A 20420-nucleotide genomic window follows, 5' to 3' on the forward strand; every position below is an offset into this window, starting at 1 on the left:
TAGATGCTTAAAGTTAGATCGATGTAAGCTGCCTTAATTGACAGAAAAATCCACAAAGTGACACACACAATGCAGGCTGATACTCTGCCTCCCCTCTCCGCTGTTCTTGACTCTGAGCCTGAGAAGATTAGACTAATGCAGTGTGACCACTTCCAGGAACTGCTACAGTACCTCTCTTTGATAGCGCTTTCTCACCATAACTGGAATGATGTTGACAACCACTACCAATGTTTATAATCCTACCCCAAGCAGCAGTGTCAGGGAAGGAAGAAGAGTAGAAAATTCTATGAAGTGCACTAAGGCCTTTGCTGTACCAACCTAACAAACATTGGAGGGGCTCAAATACTGCAGTGGAAGGTGCAAGTTTAAAACCTTAAGCTAGACAGGAAGAAAAACAAGTGAATTTCCTTAGGGAGGAAAAAAAAGTTTATTGCATACTATGAATACAAAGGATAAACAATCTTTTACAAAAAAGCTTAGTGAGTCATGAGTCTCACATCCGAAAAGGCATATAGGAAACTATTTACACAAGGCAGTGAAAGATGTAAAAAAGTTATTGCAGTCATCTAATGCTGAATAGTTCTTTTTATAAAGAGAAGAGAAACAGTGCAAAAATACTGTCAAAAGTAATCAGTTTTAAACACAAGATAAAACTGATAAGCATAAGCTTATGTACTGATATGAATAATATACATTAAAATATAAAATAGCATGCATAGTTTTTTTAAGGACTTTCAATAGTATAAAATGAGTATGTCATTCATCTTGAATTAAAAGGGGTGTGGAAATTGACCTCAATTGTCTACAAAATGTATACATACTATGAGGCTGAGAAATTGTTAAATCATTGTCTTGGACTTAACTGTAATGTACAGAGTTACAGAACAAATACAAAAGCAAGCATTGAAATACTGAAGTAAAATAGAACATCCAGTGATGTAAAACTAATTTAACATGTAACATATGTCCCACACAATTATACATGTGTAAACTTTTTTCCTTTGAAAAATATCAACAATAAGATATTTTACTAGTGGGGAAAATGTCTTCTATAAGGAGCAACCTCAACAGGCCAATTATCCCATTAACAAAATGCTTCTAGTTTTGTTGATTTGTTTTAAAAAATAGCAGCAAGAGAATGGATCTTTGCAAGAAAAACTGCAGTGATTAAATTCTAATCAATTCCTCTCCATTTCACTCAGGTACCAGTCCTCCTGAGCTGATTAGGACTCTTACCTGTATAAGGAGTGCTGAACTGAGGCCCTAGATAGGTGAATATTGACATTAAAATAAATTGCAAATTTTAAAGAGTTTATTTGTTTTTAGAAATGTTAGTTTTATTTCCCCTATTTCGAAATGGTGCTGGGATTGTTCAATTAGGGCTGCTGGTATATTGCTAAATTTCCATTTGCTGCCAAGGTGGACAGTCCTGCATTTCTTGTGTCTGTAAAGTGCACAATGAGAGTTGCATATGCATCAGATGCAGAAAGGCTATCCTTTGTATACAATGAAATACTGATCAACTGGCAAATGCATGGATAGGCTAGGGAATTTCATAGTGGTTTCAGGTAGAGCATGTTATGGTTTTATTTGCTGGAAGAATTGGATGAATATAAATACTTATTTTTGACACACACATTGTCTGGTAAATAACAGTTGACATTAAAACAAAAGTTAAACAAAACTTCCTAAAATAATTTACCCTAAAGCCTCCAGCTTCTAAATCCAGAATATTTTTAATTCTATAAATACTGATACTTGGAGCTGGGACAACAGATAAATAAGCCACAGCTAATGGGGCAGAAGTGTCCTTCAATGAATTTGGTTTAAATATCTGGACTGCATTAGTAATGTGAGCAGGTGAAATTAGTGAAAGAATAACCACAGCCTGCTATCCTCTCAATCCAAAACAAATCAAGCAACATCTGACCACTGTTAATGTGAGTGAAGTGAATGTATTCATACCACCTACAATACAAAGTTACATCAGGTTTAATATGAAAGCCTGAAGACTATATTCCACTAACTCTGAAACCCCATTCAGTGCCCAAGGGGCTGTAACTCAATTTCCAGCCCACTAGAGAGCATTGTATCAGACTGTGAAGCTGGGTATTCCTGCATGCAGAGTCTCACCCTGCCCTGCCCTACTTGTGCCTGGTCACATGCCCATTTCCCGTTTATATGCATGGCAAAATGGCCCCAAATTCTGCAGCCAGTACCTTCAAATCATCAGAGGAAACCCTCATGTTTAGGGTTCCTGCAGAGACAGCACCCAGCTGCTGGCATGGCGTGTTGTGGCAGGTCAATTGAGGCAGCCAGGGACAGAGCAGATGAGCTTCAGGCACTGGGCAGAGCTCCATCCCTTCTGTGCCGCAAAGTGCAGTGGAATGCAAACTTCAGAACTCCGTAAGTTCTGATCAAACTATTTATGAGTGAATTCTAAATTTAGCAAAGCCATTTTTCCCATCCCTGACCTATATATAGTTGAGAGCATGAACTCTAACCATGAACTGGGGACTTGGGTACTATGGAATTTGGGGTCAATGTTAACTATTAGCAGTTCAACATGTTTAATATTAAATCACAAAAGTTATGGCTGTTAAACAATAACATTTTATCTAGAAAAAATGAATGCAGGCTTATTGATCTACTTAAAATTCCCTTTTATGAAGTAGATGAAGGAGCATAAGACATCAACAGGGATACAACATGGGTGAATGTGTCGGATAGAAACTGGCAAGAGTTGGAAGAAGTCTATTTGGAGTTAGTTTTCAGAACTGCTTCAAGTAGCTGTGCAGTTCAATTTGTGGGAGTTGGTGCTTTAAAAGTGGTTGCTTGCAAACTACCCATTGCCCATGCTTTGATGTGAATACAGCATGAAAACCACAAATATAACTAGAGTTTTCATTCTCCTTTTCCTTTTAAAAGACTCAGATGCTAAAACTGTGGGAAAGAAATGAAGATATTGTTCCTTTAAGTCCCATCCTTTCATTTCTATTGTAACAAATGAAATTGGATAGAAAATGCTTATTCCTGTCCTTCCCTTAAGGTGAAGAAAATACGTTCCAAAGACCCGGGGTGTGATAAAGCTGCAGTCCTTCAGCATCAGAAGATTGTTTTTCCTCTACAATATGGAGTAGATTCACCTCTCTCAACTGCTGTAAAACCCTGGCCTGAAGTTACAGTTACAAATGGGACTAGAGAGGAAGCTCTGGAGACATACACCATCTCAGTTCATCTCAGATGCTAGCTGATCTAGTCAAGATAAAATCTAGCAGGAAAAATACACTGAAGTCAGACAAAAGGAAAAGTCTAAAATTACCAAGCTTTCAATAAAAGGGAAAGAGTGAGTCACTTTGGATTCCAGCTACTGTTAGTAGCTGACTGAAAGTGGTTGTTATGTGACCATCTAGCTGGCTCATTAATAGGCACCTATTGCTAATGTTGAAAGGCTTTTGGAGCTATTTTGTAATTAATTTTATTGTTTTAAGAAATCTATAATGTGCCTTTGTACTATGAAGAGCCATGTAATGACAATAGTGCTGAATTTTCTTCCTTTTTAACACAGCTATTTATGCTTTCTCATAACTTTTTTTCCCTGTGCTTACAGAAGAGCCAAAGTAGCAGTGGTCATATACATTTCAGCCAAGATACCTGACTAATACGACCTAGGAACAAATTATTTTCCCTTATGATTTTCTACCTTTCAAATCCAAATGGAGCAATGGAACTTGACAGCACTGAGTTCAAACTTAATTCATCATTAGGAAATTATTCAAAAAGCTATAACGAGATAACTAATTTAATACACTTTGCTTCAAGGTTTATTCCTTGGCCTGATTCCCAGATATAAAGCATCTCTATGCAATTACCATACAGATGCCACTGAAAAGACTTTAAACGGTTGCTGCTAATTTAACAAGAGAGATGTTGGCACGGGCAGAAGGCATTAGAGGAAAACTAAAGATGACTGAAGAAGCAGCTGATTCTTAAACATAATATCAAGATAGTTTAACTAGGTCTATATTTTTTTTTCCTAACCATCCTTTGGTGGCTTGAAACGGAAACCTCTCTTTTCTTTTCTCGCCATTATGCCTTCACCCTAGTATGTTACTGTAAATGCCAAGCTACCAGCATAGACAACATCTGTAAGGAACTCAGACCCAGAGCCTCAAAGGTATTTATTTAGGTGCCTAATGCAAGTTAAGTATCTAAAATACCTTTGAGGACCTGGTCTGAGTGTCCTCAACTCCCAACTGAAGTTGAGGGCACTCAGAACCTTGTAGGAGTGAGCCTTTAACCATTTGTTTAAAACCATTACCTGGCCTTTGCAAACAGCTTTAATCAGAACAAACAGAGGCGCTTACATTTGGCTGCCAAAGTCGGGAAGACAAGTTCTGGAAAAGCAACAGCTGGGGGTGACCATACTGAGTGCAATGTTTCCCCCTAATCCTGGCTCTCCTATAAAGTTGACACACTGCAGGCTCTGCTTGCTGGACTACAGTGGGTGTTTCCAGATTAGGGGTTAGAGCATGGCTCTAAACCCAACTCCAGTCACTAGGTACCCATCCAGTTTAGATTGTTTCTAGAGTAAGATAGGTGGAAGCTATCTAATGGGTCATGGCTAGCCAGGAGAAAGCAAATAAAACACAGATGACAGCAGTAAATTGTGTCACTTGGGGGGAGGGGGGAATTTGGCCCTGATTTATACATTGTACAAGCTCAGTCAGGTAATAGCAAAGGCCTGAGCAGACTTTTTAAAGTTAAGCTTCCTTTTTTCTGCTCAAAAGTAACAGAAAATCGCCCCATCAGAAGTACTGCCAAGTGACTATACCAGACTCAAAATGCTCTTCCATCCATTTCTTTCACAAGTGTTGTAATAGAGCGTCGCTAGCATACATCCAAAGCAAACCCTTGACTGAAACCACATTTATGCCTGGATTCTTTAACGTTTTCTGGTATTTCAAGCAAAGCCTGCTTGGGCCTTGCAGGGTGATGTACACAAGTGGACTCCAGCCCCTGGCTTCTGGGGGTTGCATCGTGAACACTGCAGGGCTGTCAGTCATATGGGGCTAAAACTGAGAGCTGATGAAAGCAAATGCAGTTCCACTGAGCTCAGAACATTACACTGGATTTGAATTTGACCCATTGTACCAAGTTTTCTAAGATCTGGTGGCTTTGGTTTTTCATGAGTCAGTGCCACCCAGCTATACTGTTAATTACATTTTTTTTTAAAAGAAGTGCAGCAGCTATCACTTTTGGACAAAGTGATCCACAGTGAACACGTGGCTTCAGTGAAATAAATTAATGACCTAGAGGAGGAAACTTGCACAAAGGATGTGTAACAGTCAGCCAGTATCAAGGGAAGGCGGAGGGAAAAGAGGAAAGCGATGGTCTGCGTGGTTAAGGTTCTGGCCTGGGATTTAGAGCCACGAATGGAACCCACGTCTCCTGCCACAGACTTCATGTGTGACCTTGGGTGAGTCACTTAAAGTAGCTGTACCTCGCCTCACCACTTGTATAATGGGGATAACAACACTTCCTTTCTCTCCCCATTTGTCTGCCTTGTCTATTCAGATTGTAAACTCTTCGGGGCAGGGATTCTCTCTCCTTATGTGATGCAGTAGACTGGGGCCTTCAGTGGCTACTGCAATATAAATAAAAGGAGAGAAAGGATACAAAGAGACCTGGGATAAAAATGGTAACCTGAGTGGGCAAATGGCCTCTGCAATTTAATGCAGGGGGCCGGGTGGGGAAATGAAAGCTAAGAAATAAAGCTTGCCAGTGCCAGAAGGGCTGGGGTATGATATGGTCAAACTGCGAGACATTGACTGGGAAAGAATCGGAGGGCAGGAGCAGTCTGTAAGCTAAAAACTTGAGCTCACTATTTTGGCAGCAGCAGCCAGGATAGTAAACAGAACACAGGGATATAGGTCAGAGAGCACAGATCACTATGGCACTGTACGACGGGCTAGAAAATAAACCATCTAAGTGACTGAGAACGATTTGTGCAGAAAACAAAACTCTCCTATTGGAGATGAGATGTCTAGACCTTAATGACATTCCTTGCCTGAATAAGGTGAGTGGGATTTGGCCTTGTGACAACAATGAAAGGGTTAGTCATTTGTGAGAACATAATGTCTGACTATTTTCTGGGCTGCAGTTGGCTGACTTTTTCTATTGCTCAACCCAAAGCTCACTAAGGTTGATGGAAAGACTCCCACTGACTACAACGTGGTTGGGTTCAAGGCCCTAGCAAGAATATTACAGCTCTTTATCTAGGAAGGGATCAAAGGCTGGTAGATATTAACAAAGGTGTAATATGGCTTCTTGTCAAATACTAAGCTGCAATGGTAATTCTTGCCAAATTTTGAACATCTGAGGTCTCTGTACACCTGATTATAGTGGCGTTGGAACAATTTTTATAGTGGGGGTGCTGAGAACCACTGAACAAAACTGTAAACGCTGTATATGATGGAAACCACTTCAAGCCAAGAGGTACTGCCACACACCCAGCTTTCCTGCCTGAAATACCCTACTGCTTACTTTGTAATGCTTCCATCCATTCATTCATTTATGGATGCATGTTTTGGGTTCTCCGCATTGTATCTTCTCTATCTTTATCATTAGATTCAGCCCATTACAGAGTCTTAACTGGCTTTTAGCAGGTCTTGTTTTCATGGTAAAAGCCACAAAATTGGCTCTAAAATGTTCTTACTGGAAAAATGCCATTCCCTGAAGACCTGTTCGTTTCATAAACCATATAACAGAATACAGGTCAACAGAACACCCCTGGAGAGGATCACCTTCCCTATGGACATTTTGCAATGCAGATCAGTTATGTCAATTCAAACCTCACCACATGTTTTACAAATTCAAGAAATTCAGAAGTTATTCCATGAAAAATAAATTACCTTGTACAAAATAATTTGTGGTACTCTCTACGGAAGAACAAGGACTCCTTACTTTTGAGGCAACTTGAGCACGTGCAATATTTGCACACCATGATAATAGACACATTGTCAAAGGAATGTGTCTGTCTTGCCAATAAGGTTCAGTCCAATCCACAATACTGCGTCTGGGATCTCTAAGGAGATTAAATGAGTCTAGAGTTTTGTAGGAACTGGATGAGCACACGATAGACAAATTTGTACTGAGCGATGGTCTGAATCATGAACATTCTCTGCTCCCGTAGGTGTCTCAGCATCACCGGAACATCCACTTTCTGGAAAGTGAAGGTGACAAAAATGTGAGGCTGTGTGTTAATCAAACCCAACATCACCAGAACCCTCCTTTGACTAAGTGTAAGGAAAGAACAAAGATAACTCATTTATAGTTTTGGCCTTACCTTCTACATTATAGCAAGGAATATACATAGATATTATACACACTATGAAAGGATACCAAGGTTCCAATCCTGCTTCCGCTGAAGTCAGTGGTAATTTTAACATTAACTTCAATGGGTTTAACACTGAACACCTGGTACCACTGACTGAGTGTGTAGTGAAAGGTTATTGAGGAAACTGAGCAATCTCTTAAAATCCTACGCTTCTTGTTAAATATAGCCACACTCAGCTTGTCCAAAATTAACCAACTGGGTCATGTTACCTGACAAGTCATATGCTGGGAAAATGGAGAATTTCAATAATCAAAATTTAATTTCTTGGGTCAACTCCCCTCTGCCATCCACTGTGCATGCAGGCATGGTAGCCATTTGCACTGTGATTCATAGTCAGTTTTACTTATAGAGGAAGGACATTAAGGTTCTACAAATCACGGGAAGCAACCAAGAGTCCAAACAACATTGGGTCCCTGACCGAACAGAAGGATTGGCAAATATGTCATGAGAGTATGATGCAGTTATTGCTCCCTCTTTTCAGGCCACTCAGTTCCTCGCCAAAAAAGAGGAAAGTCACTGGCAATGTCTACGAGACCCAGAAACTCAACACTTGACAGAGAAGCTCTGACCTTCTTTAATTATCAAAGCCAGGACATAAACCAGATTGTGTGAAACACAGAGAGGCTTGCAAGATGAAGCATTAGAATTCACTGGAAAATATATGAAGTATTAGCATTTTATTGCCTGCATTGAGAGAGCAAAAGAAGAAAAAACAACATGGGTAACTTGTTAGAACAGGTATGTGAGGAGTAGTTAAAAAATCATTGAGCTATCGCGCTCAAAACTACCAAGGCCCAAATTGAGGGACCAAAATACTATTCATGCAGGAAACTTAAAGCACCAAGAAATTCATTCATTTGGTATAAATATTTTTTTCCATAACCTCAGGTTCATTATTTCTGATGTAAACTATTTTCATTAACAAAGGGGGGGGGCAATCAAATTTGGGTGGAATGTGGATGATTTTGGGAATAAAACTAGCAAGAACCCTCAAGAAGACAACAGCCAAGAGGTTTGCATTCAACCTCCACATTACTATGGACCCTGTTCCAGGTTCCTGGAACAACAGCTGTGTGTTGTTTCTTACATGCCGAAAGAGGAAAACCCATGACTCTCTATAGCAATGCTACACTATACTTTTCATTCCAGAAGCACAAGTTGAAACGAACTAAAAATCTTTTGGCTGAAGTCAGCAGCATTATGAGAATGAGGTCAGGGCAAAGGGACAGGGATATAATTGGTTCCGCCTTTAGCCACCAGAGGCTTTCTGTGTTAGGAAACTAGTGTGGTTTCCATGCATTATGGGAATTGTTTCTAGTAAGTGTTTCACTTTCTCATATACATTCCTGTGTATTTATGTAAAACGACCGAGGCCCCTAGTTTTAATTAAATAAGCCCAAACTGACATGATCACCAATGTTCCCTCTAAACGTTGTGTGTGTTTGTTTTGTACTGAGCAGGTTACAAACTCCACTGGATGGTATATTTTTGTCCTTAGGCAAGCTTACACTTGAAGTGGGGGATGCGTATGGGAGGTTTGTGCGGGTGTGTGGAGGGGGGCTGTGCGTGTGGTGAGAGGTGTGCAAAGAGGGCATTGTGTGCACACATGGGTGCACGTGTGAGTACACTGCAGAGCCCAATCAGGCCCCTCACCTAAGCTCCTGCACAAGGGGCACCCCAGAGCTGCCACTGCCTCCTCCCAGCCAGTGTGTCCCTGAGATCAGAGGCGCTTCCACTCCCACACCAGCGCGCCTGCACAAGTTCTGTCATGGGTGGGGCGGGGCGAGCAGAACAGGTTCTTAAAGGACTACACCACATCCCTGCTGGAGCCACCACAGAGAAGATGAGAGCGGCGGTGCCTGACCTGCACCATATATACAAGACTGTTGCACAGCTGTGCAGTTCACAGGGAACACCATTGATCACAACTTTAAAAGTGGAGCTATCTTTATGCCATTCCACAAATGAGCTGTTACAGGAGATGGGATGCCAGTTTGGGTTAGATGTATTCCTGGAGGTTTCATCACATGACAATCCTGGAGGGTTGGCAACCCTAGCCGGATAATAGTTATAGATGGCACATAAGTACCAAGAAGGGTAGAAATTGTGATGAGGATTTTCATTTTAGTTTCAAATCTGTGTAGATGAGAGCATAAGCTCCTGGTTTGGGTTTACACTGCTAAACCACAGAATGCCTCAGCATGGAATGTGATGGTTAGAAAAGCGGTTAGGTCATGTTGAGCCAAGCCATGTCAGAACTTGCCTGAACAACGACAAGACCAAAAAAAAAAAAAAGGGAGGGGGGCAGCAAACCAGTTTGGGCCTGCACAACCCAAGTTCCAGTCTCAGCATTTTGACAGTTTGTTGATTTCTACTGGGCCAATAACATCTGGTGATCAGTCACTTTCTGTGTCATCACCACATGGGTCAGGCTTTGATTCATCTCAGAGCTATTTTGTGTGTGTGTGTGTGTAACACTAAGCCCATTGCACACATCTAACTTCTATATTTATAGTCAGCCTTCCAAGGATGTACAACAGGCCAGCCCCCGACCTATCTCAGGAGAGCTTAGTTAACCACTTTATTCAGGAATGGGGGATCTTTGGATTCAAAACCCACCACAGTGTATCTGTCAACAAGAGATTAATAATGCTTCGTAAAGGTGATATTTAGTAAGATACAGAATTAAAAAAATTACTAGCTTTGCCTTCCACACTACAAACATCTTTCTCACATAAGGGGCATTGTGGCAAGGATCACTGGTTCACGGTAGAGTGCCAGGTCAGTGCTAGATTCAGGTATACTGGGATCTGACTATGCTGATTGCTATCGTACAGGTGTCAGCAAACTAGGGCCCGCAGGCTGGATCCAGCACAAGGGATTCAAGTCTTCCCGCAGTTCACTCGATGAAGGAAGCCCCTTCATTTCAATAGCTGTTTTGCTGAGGTTGGCATTGTACACCAACATCATATTTTTCTTCAGGACGTAGTGTTTTTGCTGCACTGTTCCCCAATGACAAAGAACACAGCAGAACACCAAGTAGTTACATACTGTAACTTTTCTGTTGTTAATAGTCTAACAGAGTGCCAGCCTGTGTAATAGGTCTCAGAATACTGGCTGTGGCCCATCAACCTTTTTTCCCCTGTTATTTTTGAGTCGCAGCTGAGCTTTGTTCCAGTCTAGAAGCCAAAGACAGTAAATGTGAGCGAGGGAGGGAGGGAGGGAGGACACTAAAGACAGAAGCTAGAGAACTAAATCAATAGTCCAAAGCAGTTTGGAAGCCAGCACACTTTTCCCGCGGCTCTCAATCTGCTCTTTTACACATTTCTGCCTCCAGATTGATTAATTAAGACAGGTACAGACCCATCTTAATTTAGATTGTAAACTCTTTGGGGCCAGTGTCCTATCTCAGCAGTGCTCTGTTAAAATCATAAAAATAAAAACAAACAATACCTACAAAATAGTCAAGGTACATATGGCAGCTAGTGACAAATCTCGGCTCACTGTGTCTGGGTACACTAATGCAATGAGATGGATGATATTTTAAATTACTCAATGGACCAGCTAAGGGAAAAGCAATTATTAAGGGGGAAGTTTACTTACTTCGTTATGTTCCAAGCAGCCAATCATCAGTTCTGTTAGGATAACCACCCCTGTCCTCCCTACACCTGCACTGCAGTGAACCACGATTGGTGGGTTGCAATTGTTGCTGGCATCCAACACGCTGTTGGTATGGCGACGTACCGACTGTATCTCCTCCAAATAGGCTGTAAGATGAAATGCAAATTATGCTGTAAAATCCTATATGGCTTCACATAAAAGTTGAAAAATTGATGAGAAAGTCAGTTTTCTTTTTAAGTGACAATAATTTACAGTTCCTACAAGACACTAATTATTTGGCCACTGTGTCCTGAACAGCACTGAATCCAGCAAGTACCAGCTGCGTGTCAATTATTACTTGAGAGTTTGGTCCCTTAAATTAAATAGTTCTTTTTAAAAAATTCAATTCTGTTTTCCCCTCTGCAAATCCCCAGCTCCCCAAAGCAGATGATTCTAGACATTACTTACAGCAATTCCTGCTATTAACAGGCTGGGATGAAAAACAACAGCTAAGTCCCCTTGAAACCACCGCCTGCCAAAGCCAGTAGCGGATGGGAAGTGAGCATCCATCTGCCCTTTTCTTTCCTTCCCTTGTAGAATGAGTGAGAATGTCAACCAGGTCTCTACTTTTTTTTGTTTGTTTTTCAGCAGGTATTAGGACTTTTTTTTGGACACAGTTCTCTGTGGCTTTCCTGTCATCACTACTGTAAAGTGTACGGATCTCTGAGAGTCCTCTCGTCTAGCTCTAATGCTCTCCAAAACAGTGGCTTTTTCCTTATTAAAGTATAAACATTTCAGATAGCCCAGTGGCTCAGCTGGCTGGGTAAACACAACGCAAACCAGGACACTCAGGTTCTGACCTGGGTATGGGTCTTTCCCAAGGTTATTCCAGCAGGAATTGTATGAACCACAGAAATGAAGTCTCTGGGCCTAGTTCACCATTATAGTGCACGCTGTGCAGTCCTTTCCACCTGTGCAATCAAAATCAGAAAGGTGGCATTTTACACCTACTTTGCACAAGTGGAAGTGATTCCACTAGGTGTACAGCAGTGGAGAATCATGACCTCCATGGCCAGCTGTATCTATGAACAGCTAGGTTTCAATTTTTACAACTTCCCAATTGCTGCGGTTGAATGTTGGAAGACAATCCTTTTAAAAATAAATAAATAAAAAGCTTGGAAATACAATGAGAAATAGAGTAGCCCAACTTAAAGTGGTGGGTGAAAACTCCATTACTAACCCATAATACCCTGAGTCACTTCCTTGGCAAAGCTGAAAATTCTATTTGCATATTCTTCCCTCCAGTTGTAAAGTTAAATAAAAAGGGGTGTGCATTCCTTAGGGTCATTACGATAGCATTACTATTACTGGCGTATTAAGCGTTTATTAGTAATAAAGTAGTAAGGAACAGTACTGAATTAATAAAAGTCAGTACAATGGTTGAGAATTTTGCTTCTCACCCAAACCTCCCACACTTTAACTATGTACAGTCCGATAATTAAAACACCTCCTGGGCAGGTAGGGAGTTAAGATTACTGAAGACAGCCCCTAGCATGGGAGGAAAGGGGAAATATGAGGGGGTGTGTGCAGACAGAGTGCCTGCCTTGAGGGAAGGAATGGGGGGCTCTGGAATGAGAAGGGCACACAAACCCTGAGATGGGGGTGAAGGGCGAAAGGAGCACACAAAGCCACTGGCAGTAGGGAGAAGGGGGGAAGTCACAGGGAGCCCCTGAAATACAGGGGGATAGGAGGATGGCACACAGGGAGCTTTTGGGCTGGAAAAGAGGGAAGCCAGGAGCCCCTGGCATGTGCATTGAGTTTGGCCAACAGAAGCTACATGTGCAATGCTCCGTTGGGTCTTAAAAATGTTAATTGACCATGAAAGTCTGCATTAATTAAGGAAACTTACATAAAAAGCCTTGGACTTCTTCTGGACAACCATGATCAGGCCAGTCAGTATATTGCAAGTGCCACACTGTTCTCTCCTGCCCAGACAAAAGATGCTTGACCTTCAGCCCCGTAGTAGCATAGCATCCAGAATCCGTGCGGAACTTAGTTGTCACCTTAAACTTCCCATAAGTGGCTGAGCTGTGCTTAGAGCCCAGTTTAGGCCAGTAGCGATGACTCTTGCTTCTTCCTCCTTCCTGAACCGCAAAAAAACAAAATTAAAATGATTCTTCTTGTAGTGGCATGATTATAATACTCACGAACAGAACCACTTGTGCAGCTAAACTCGGTACTCCTTTTTATCTTCTCTCGTAAGAGAAGAACAAGGGGCTTCCCAAGAAACTGAATGGCATTAAATGAATGGAACCTCAATGCCAGAAAAAAAATATCATTTAGTCCAAGGCTCTGTTGAGAAGGCTCAAGGCTTGAACATTTTATATGGATAATGAGAACATTCACAGTTACATTAAAGCAGGTCCGCTGACAGGGTGGACAAAGGGGGCAATTGCCCAGGGGCTCGGGTGATTTAAAAGTCGTCCAGACAGGCCACAGGGCTCCTAGGCATGTGCGACCACTGTGAGCCCCGTGCTGCGGGCCAGCGCGATTGGCCACAGTGGTCAGTCCCGGAAGTGAGGGATTTGGAATTGCTGTCAGTGGGCCTGCATTAAAGAGACTTCAAAAAAAAAATCTAAGGGAAAAACTCTCATCATTCAGGGCATACGTCAACTTTTGATTGCAACAGGTGAGGAAGAAACTTCCCCATAGGCAGGTTATTTCATAACTGTCCATGAAGAGGATTTGTCTCTCTAACCTCTGCCAATCTGGTACTGGTTCATGTCAGAGATGTGAAAGTGGACTAGACAGAACGCTGGGCTAATGTGGCATTTTAATTCCTATGTTCTGATAAGGCAGCAGAGTTCAAAGCTGGATGTAGTGTTAGTTAGCAACGTGTGCCAGTTTTTATAACATAGCACACAGTTCTTGGATTCCAATAAAAATAACTGTTTTGCTTGGCATAGGAATAAAAAAGATTTTTTTTTTAAATGGACACTTCTCCAGGAACAACAACAGCTTCTGGTCTCTTTTCAGCGATAAGAATGATGGAATGCAGAACTGGCCTTGGATACGCTGGGAATAAATGTCATTTTAACCAAGAGCAGTTCAGGGTTCTCATTCCAATGGAAACATTTTTGCTTTGTTTGGCAAACCAAAGTCTTACAACTGAACTGAAGCTTGGTGGTGGTGGTTTTTTATTTTAGTAAATGACAAGCTAAATACTAGAGCGCTATAAAAGACAAGGTCACAGCAGATTATCTCCAGAAAAGTGTTCAAGGGGAATAAAAGAAGAAAATAAAAGGGCTGCTAAAGAAAAACATTATTGGAATGGGAAGCAGCGACAAGAGTAGAGCTGCTCACATTCAGAACGAATTGTTCTACGTAATTTTACGTACCTCTTCAGCTGTGACCATGGCTATAACATTCACTCCCTGTTCCCACACCATCTGCCAGAAGTCATGGCATGTGTGTGGCAAAGGTCCTTGTGTGGCTATATAGTGCCATTCCTCCCCACTTACAGTAACCTAGGAGTCAGAAAAAAATACAGTTAATGCCAGACTTTTCTGCAGTGCGATTCAAGACAAGGCGCTCCGACCAACCGTCACAGCGGTAAGGAGGAACTGAGAGGATGTAGGGTTGGCGGTGCCTCATATACCAATACATGAGCGTGGCACTCAAGGGGGCGCTATAGCTGACCCTACAGATACTGCTAAGGCAAAAACCTCCGATGACTGTGCACATGGGTGCGCACATACCTAGAATGGAATAGACATGAGCAAGCCCTTGAAGAGGAATACTTCTTCCTGTTTTGCAGAAAATTAAGACCATGCAGTGCATAAAATAGAAAATCTTTGCTTAAGGGCCTGATTCAAAGCCCATTAAAATCACTACGGATATGTCTACACTGCTGCTGGGAGTGAGCCTCAGATGAGTTTGAGTGCCCGAGCTGCAGCCTGAAAGCAATGTCCACACTTTTATTTTAGCGCACTAGCTGGAGCGGCTCTAGTTCAAAACTGTCTACCTGGGTGGGAGGCTCACTCCCAGCTACAATGTAGACTTAACCCTAGAAAGACTCCTGTTGACTCCTATGGGCTTTGCATCAGGCCCTCAGTGATTGTGCTGAAAGAAAGTCTGGGCACTAGGCAGATTCTACATGTATTTCAAAAGACTGCACAGCTGCAGATAACATACAGTTTTGTAAGCACGATTTTGCATCAGGAAAGCCGGAGGCTGATCAGTCCTCTGATGTCACTAGATTTGATCATGATTAATTATTTTATAATGGACAAACATTATTTCTAGAAAGTAGTCCTGTTCTGTCACTTTCAAAGTTGCAGTTGAGCCTGTTCCCAGATCATCCAGTTATGCCCACACATTGCATATAACATACTAGTCTGATATGCCAGCAGCCAGCTAGCAATGAAATACAGATAGAATGTCAGAATTTGCTTTGAATTTCTCTTCCTCTACTAATTTATGTTTTCAGTTCAGTGGTTGCAATCTATCAATAGATATGGCACATTTAACAGTTTTTCCAAGAGTAAATTATGGAAATCCTTTTCCAATACATATAATTAACTCAACAGATCTTGCAAAAATACTTTTGGTGTGTTTGCACTGCAGCATATAAATAGGTAATTAAAAAGAATATTTGAAACAAGATTTACATGCTCTATACTTTGCAATAATTAAAATGTACTGTTAGATCACCTTGAAAATTCCCATTTAAAACATATTATTTGTAATCCTCCTATGAAGTAAATCTTCTAAAATACTTAGATAATTTAAAATTTACTTGCTGGTATGTGTAAAAATCTGCCATTTTAACAGTATCACCTACTAAATTTCACTTTTTTTTCCATATTCAAACTATTTTTCAATTCTACAGGTAAAAAAAACCAAGAACATTTAAAGTCACTAAACCTAATTTTTTTTTTAAATTACTTTTAGCAGCTTAAAAAAAACCCAGGTGAACCCATTATGACAAAGTATAATATATTCTGTGTCTCAGACTGGGACCTCTAATTCCAAGTTTCAGCCCAGAGCAACTTTTTATTGACAAAGTTATTAATCCCAGAGAAAAAGATTTATATTAAGTTCTAACACAACCATAGATATCAAGGTTCTGGCAGCCAATGCTATAAAGAACAATCAAGAAAGTTGAAAAAACTAAGTGCATACCATGCTTGAGATGCAAGTCTTTGTATAAATTTTCAGAAAGGAATGTCAGTTTAGCTCGTACTGCTGCAACAGCACTAAACTTAGAGGTTTGGCTTTTGCACTGAGATGCCACAATGATTAGAGCTGTATTTAAATAATTGTTTTCAATATACCAGGAAAGGTTTTTTTCCCCCCTTAAATCTTGCTCCTTTTTTTGTTTCCTATTCAGTCATATACACCACTCTTCTGTATGTATAGTAACTATAATCTGTGGGCCAAATCAAGATAATTGATTAACAGTGCTTAAAATCAATTGAAATTTCAGATACTCGACATCTGGCCCTGTATTTGTATATGTAGCTGTATTCAATATATGATTTTTTTTTCATTTGATTGCATTTTTGTGTAATATGGACCTGATCCAAAGTCCACTGAATCAATGGGAATCTTTTTCATTATCTTTGGATTGTGCTCTATGTCAGAGATGAGCAAACTATGGCCCGTGTGCCACATCTGGCCCGTGGGACCCTCCTGCCCAGCCCCTGAGCTCCTGGCCCAGGCGGCTAGCCCCCGGCCCCTCCCATGCAGTTCCCCCTCCACCGCAATGCTCTGGGTGGTGGGCTGTGGGCTCTTGGGGCAGCACAGCTGCAGAGCCGCAGTCCAACCCAGTGCTCTGTGCTGTGTGGTGGCGTGGCTGGTGCCAGCCGGGCAGCACGTCTGCCTATCCTGGTGCTCTGGGCAGCACAGCGGTAGCGTCGCCAGCCACCAGTGCTCCAGGCAGTGCGGTAAGGGGGCAGGGAGCGGGGGGGTTGGCGAGAGGACAGGGGAGTTCAGGGTGGTGGTCAGGGGGCGGGGGTGTGGATAGGGGTCGGGGCAGTCAGAGGGCGGGGAACATGGGGGCAGTCAGGAAGGGGTGGGGGTGGGGAGGTTGAATGGGGTGGCAGGGGCAGTGATTCCAGGGGCGGTCAGGGAGAAAGGGTGGCTGAATGGAGCAGAGGTCCCAGGGGGCAGTCAAGAATGAGAGGAGAGGTTGGATGCGGTGGCGGGGGGGCAGTCAGGGGCAGGGGGTCAGGAGTGGTCAGGGGGCGAGAAGCAGGGGGTGGGTTGGATAGGGGGCGTTGGCCGGGCCACGCCTGGCTGTTTGGGGAGGCACAGCGTCCCCTAACCGGCCCTCCATACAATTTCCGAAACCCGATGTGGGTTGCCCTGAGGCCAAGAAGTTTGCCCACCCCTGCTCTATGAGCAGCAAAAAGCAAGAGGTTTTTTTTCTAAATCCGTAACTTAAATTATGATTTGTGTCTCTGTATTCGGACTGTGCTTAACATCTTGACAGGATAGGCCAGTGTTAAGTAAGCACAGAAGGGCTGACAACCCACAGGGACAGCAGGCTTAGTGGTGGTGGGGTCATGATCCTCCAGGCATGGATCTTATCAAAATGATATAGGAGCTGTCTTTGTCTTCTAACTTCTGGTCCAAATATCCAGCCTCCTGGCATCTGATAGCATAGAACCATAAATAGTCTGGAGGGAGAGTGATGCCTGGAATGTTTACTGCACTCTAATGCCCTGACTGCAGGTTATTAAGGAGTGAGTATTGGGCTGCAAGCAAACACTTTATGCTACGGAGGTAAATTTCACAGATACGATTTCACCTTCTAAGCAAAAAGATCATCCACTTGGCTTTTGTAACAGCCACTTGGAGTTCAAGGAGAAAATACTGGCAAGAGCCAGAGTGTCAGATACTAAAACACGAGTGCATGTTCCTGCATGCTCTCTAGATCTCAAATGGGTGTGTGTCCAATAGTGACACAAAAAATGAAACGTGGACACTTAAAACTGGCTGGGGAAAATTCTTTTTCTGGCTGATACCACCTTGTGGGCACAATTTATATTGTTAGGAATTTTTTTCTCCCACAAATTAGATGAAAAAAAAAATGATTCAATAATCCATCATTCTAGCAATGGCAGATGATGCCAAAAACCAGTGTCTGCTACCCACCAGGACTCTGGTGGGAAAGTGATAACTTGACAGGATCCTGGTTTAGAAAGGTGTTCTGAATCAACAGGATTTAATATTGTAAATCATGACTAAGATTAGCTATTCTCTTTGGACTTAAAGGCCTTTCTTCCTCGAAGATGTAAATGAACAGAATGTTTTATTTATTATTCTAATTTGATTTTTTTTTCATTTTGTTTTTGACAATGGGAAAAGGCAGCCCTGTTATGCCACATGGCAGCCTGGCATGAACTGAGTACCACTACTTCTCTCAGGACAGAGTGATAATCACCAAGGGGCCTTGAAAAGCTGTTCTTGGAAACAGAGAAGATAAAAATGAATTTGCAGCCACCATGAGACAGCTTACTGCTGAAAATGACTATATAGCAGGCTTACAAGCAGCATAGAGGGTCAGACTGTATGTAAACCATTCATACAATGAATTTCTGAACAAAAACATAACTTCATTTTACAAAACTCCCATTTGAAACAAGGCAATATGAATGCTCACATGACCAGTCTAAATGAAAGAACCGTTATTTTAGGGGTCTGATTTACTAGACCACTTGAGTGCTGGACATGCTCAAAAGACAAACATGCATTTAACACCCTTACATTTTAAAAATCAAGCCCTGTAAGTTTTAAAACTAAGATAGAAGCTTGGGGCCAGACCTCCTACTGATTCAGTGCATTCCCCTTCTCCCTGCAGGTTTCCATTTAAAGTTTCCCCTGGTGGAAGCACTGCCTATCCTCCTTCCTTCCCTGGGAGGAAATTCCCGCTAGCCCAGCTGCTCCTGCAGGGTCAGGGTGATGGAAATTATATTGGTCTGAACTAATATGGGTAGAGCTAGCCCATTAGTTAAATTTAAGATATGGTAGGTGCCCTTTTTAGCTTAATGCAAGCAATCAGCCGCTAGTCCATGCAGCATTGCAACAGATAAGGAAATTTCTGTACAATGATTTCTAGGTCCCAGAAATGTAATAAATACATCAATTCATGATTGTTCACTGAGCCTTGAAATTAGGAATGTGATGTAGTGACCAGGGCCAGCTCCAGGGTTTTTGCCGCCCCAAGCAGCGAAAGAAAAAAAGAAAAAAAGGCGCAATCATGATCAGCGGCAGTTCCACCGCGCCACTTTCTTCTTTGGCGGCAATTCGACAGCAGGTCCTTCCCTCTGAAAGGGACCGAGGGACCTGCCGCCGAAGAGCCCAATGTGCCACCCCTTCCCCTGGGCCACCCCAAACACCTGCTTGCTGAGCTGGTGCCTGGAGCCGGCCCTGGTAGTGACACTGTCGTCCAAGGTAAAACAACCTGCCCATTTTTAAAAGAAACCTAGGTAGATGTGAGTAAATGACTTTTTGCAAGTTCCCTAATGTTAGAAAACAATGGCCTCACCTGTAACAACATACCCACTCCCCTAATGTTTCTTCATATGCCATGTGATGCTTCAAAAACCTTTACCTTTATGTGCGAGGCATTGATGTAGCCTGTATTATTTTCTTTGGTTGGTACCAGCTCTACTCTGTTCTCCTCGTAAGGAATGACTTCCCTGATGCGGTTGCGCTCAGCATTTTCAGGCAATGCTGCAGTGGTGAAGATCCCATCTGCCTTTTTCTTTGGAATCTGCTCATATTCAGTGAATACCATCCCCTCTTCCAACTTCCTCTTCAAGATTTTGCACTGTGATTTAACAGAAGGAAAGGAATACTCTCATCAATTAATTTTTTGAGACAGAATGATTGCGGAAGTATCACAGGGCAGTATTTTATCTCAATACAGAACGAATCATCAAACAAACTAGAATGTTCTCGTCTTTTTGCTTGGAGCTATACTGCTTACTGTACAAAGTTTTATGTTGTCTGAGAATGCATAACTCTGTCTGCTTCAGTGTAGTTAAATCAGCAGAGAATTTTATGTTTCTAGCACATTCTCTTTTTATAGTTACAGATTCTGGTGCTAGATAAAGCAAAAACCTTCTAGTTGCAATCCTGATTCCATAAATGGACTTATCTAAGTACATTTTTGAAAAAAATTCTCTTTAAAAATAGTCACTTTTTTGTTACAATGAATTTAAGCCCATATTTTCAAAACACAGCCTTAATTTGTACATTGCCATTTCTGTGCACATAAAAAAAAAGACAGTTACCTTTTTCCATAACTGATGTTCCTTGAGATGTGTTGCTCATGTCCATTCAACTTAGGTGTGCGTGCTCACCACATGCATTGGTGCCAGAAGTTTTTCCCTCAGCAGTATCCATAGAG

General features: G+C 41.9%; 1 protein-coding gene across 4 annotated transcripts in view; it reads right to left on the bottom strand.

Annotated features, from left to right (window-relative positions):
• The window catches only part of PTPN14 (protein tyrosine phosphatase non-receptor type 14), a 190468-nt gene that overhangs the window by 542 nt on the left and 169506 nt on the right, over positions 1–20420 (bottom strand). For 3 of the 4 annotated variants that reach the window (XM_039530999.1, XM_039530997.1, XM_039530998.1), the window contains 5 exons: positions 19620–19838; positions 14398–14526; positions 12909–13143; positions 11003–11166; positions 418–7225 (listed from right to left, as the gene is read on the bottom strand). In XM_039530999.1, coding sequence (XP_039386933.1) covers positions 7097–7225; positions 11003–11166; positions 12909–13143; positions 14398–14526; positions 19620–19838 — 876 coding nt within the window. In that variant the 3' untranslated portion in view covers positions 418–7096. Of the gene's footprint in view, positions 1–417; positions 7226–11002; positions 11167–12908; positions 13144–14397; positions 14527–19619; positions 19839–20420 lie in introns of those variants that run through there. The other variant, XR_005596362.1, reaches the window with a different exon arrangement.

The sequence above is a fragment of the Mauremys reevesii genome, linkage group 3 (assembly GCF_016161935.1).
Source record: "Mauremys reevesii isolate NIE-2019 linkage group 3, ASM1616193v1, whole genome shotgun sequence".
Classification (NCBI taxonomy): Eukaryota; Metazoa; Chordata; order Testudines; family Geoemydidae; genus Mauremys; species Mauremys reevesii.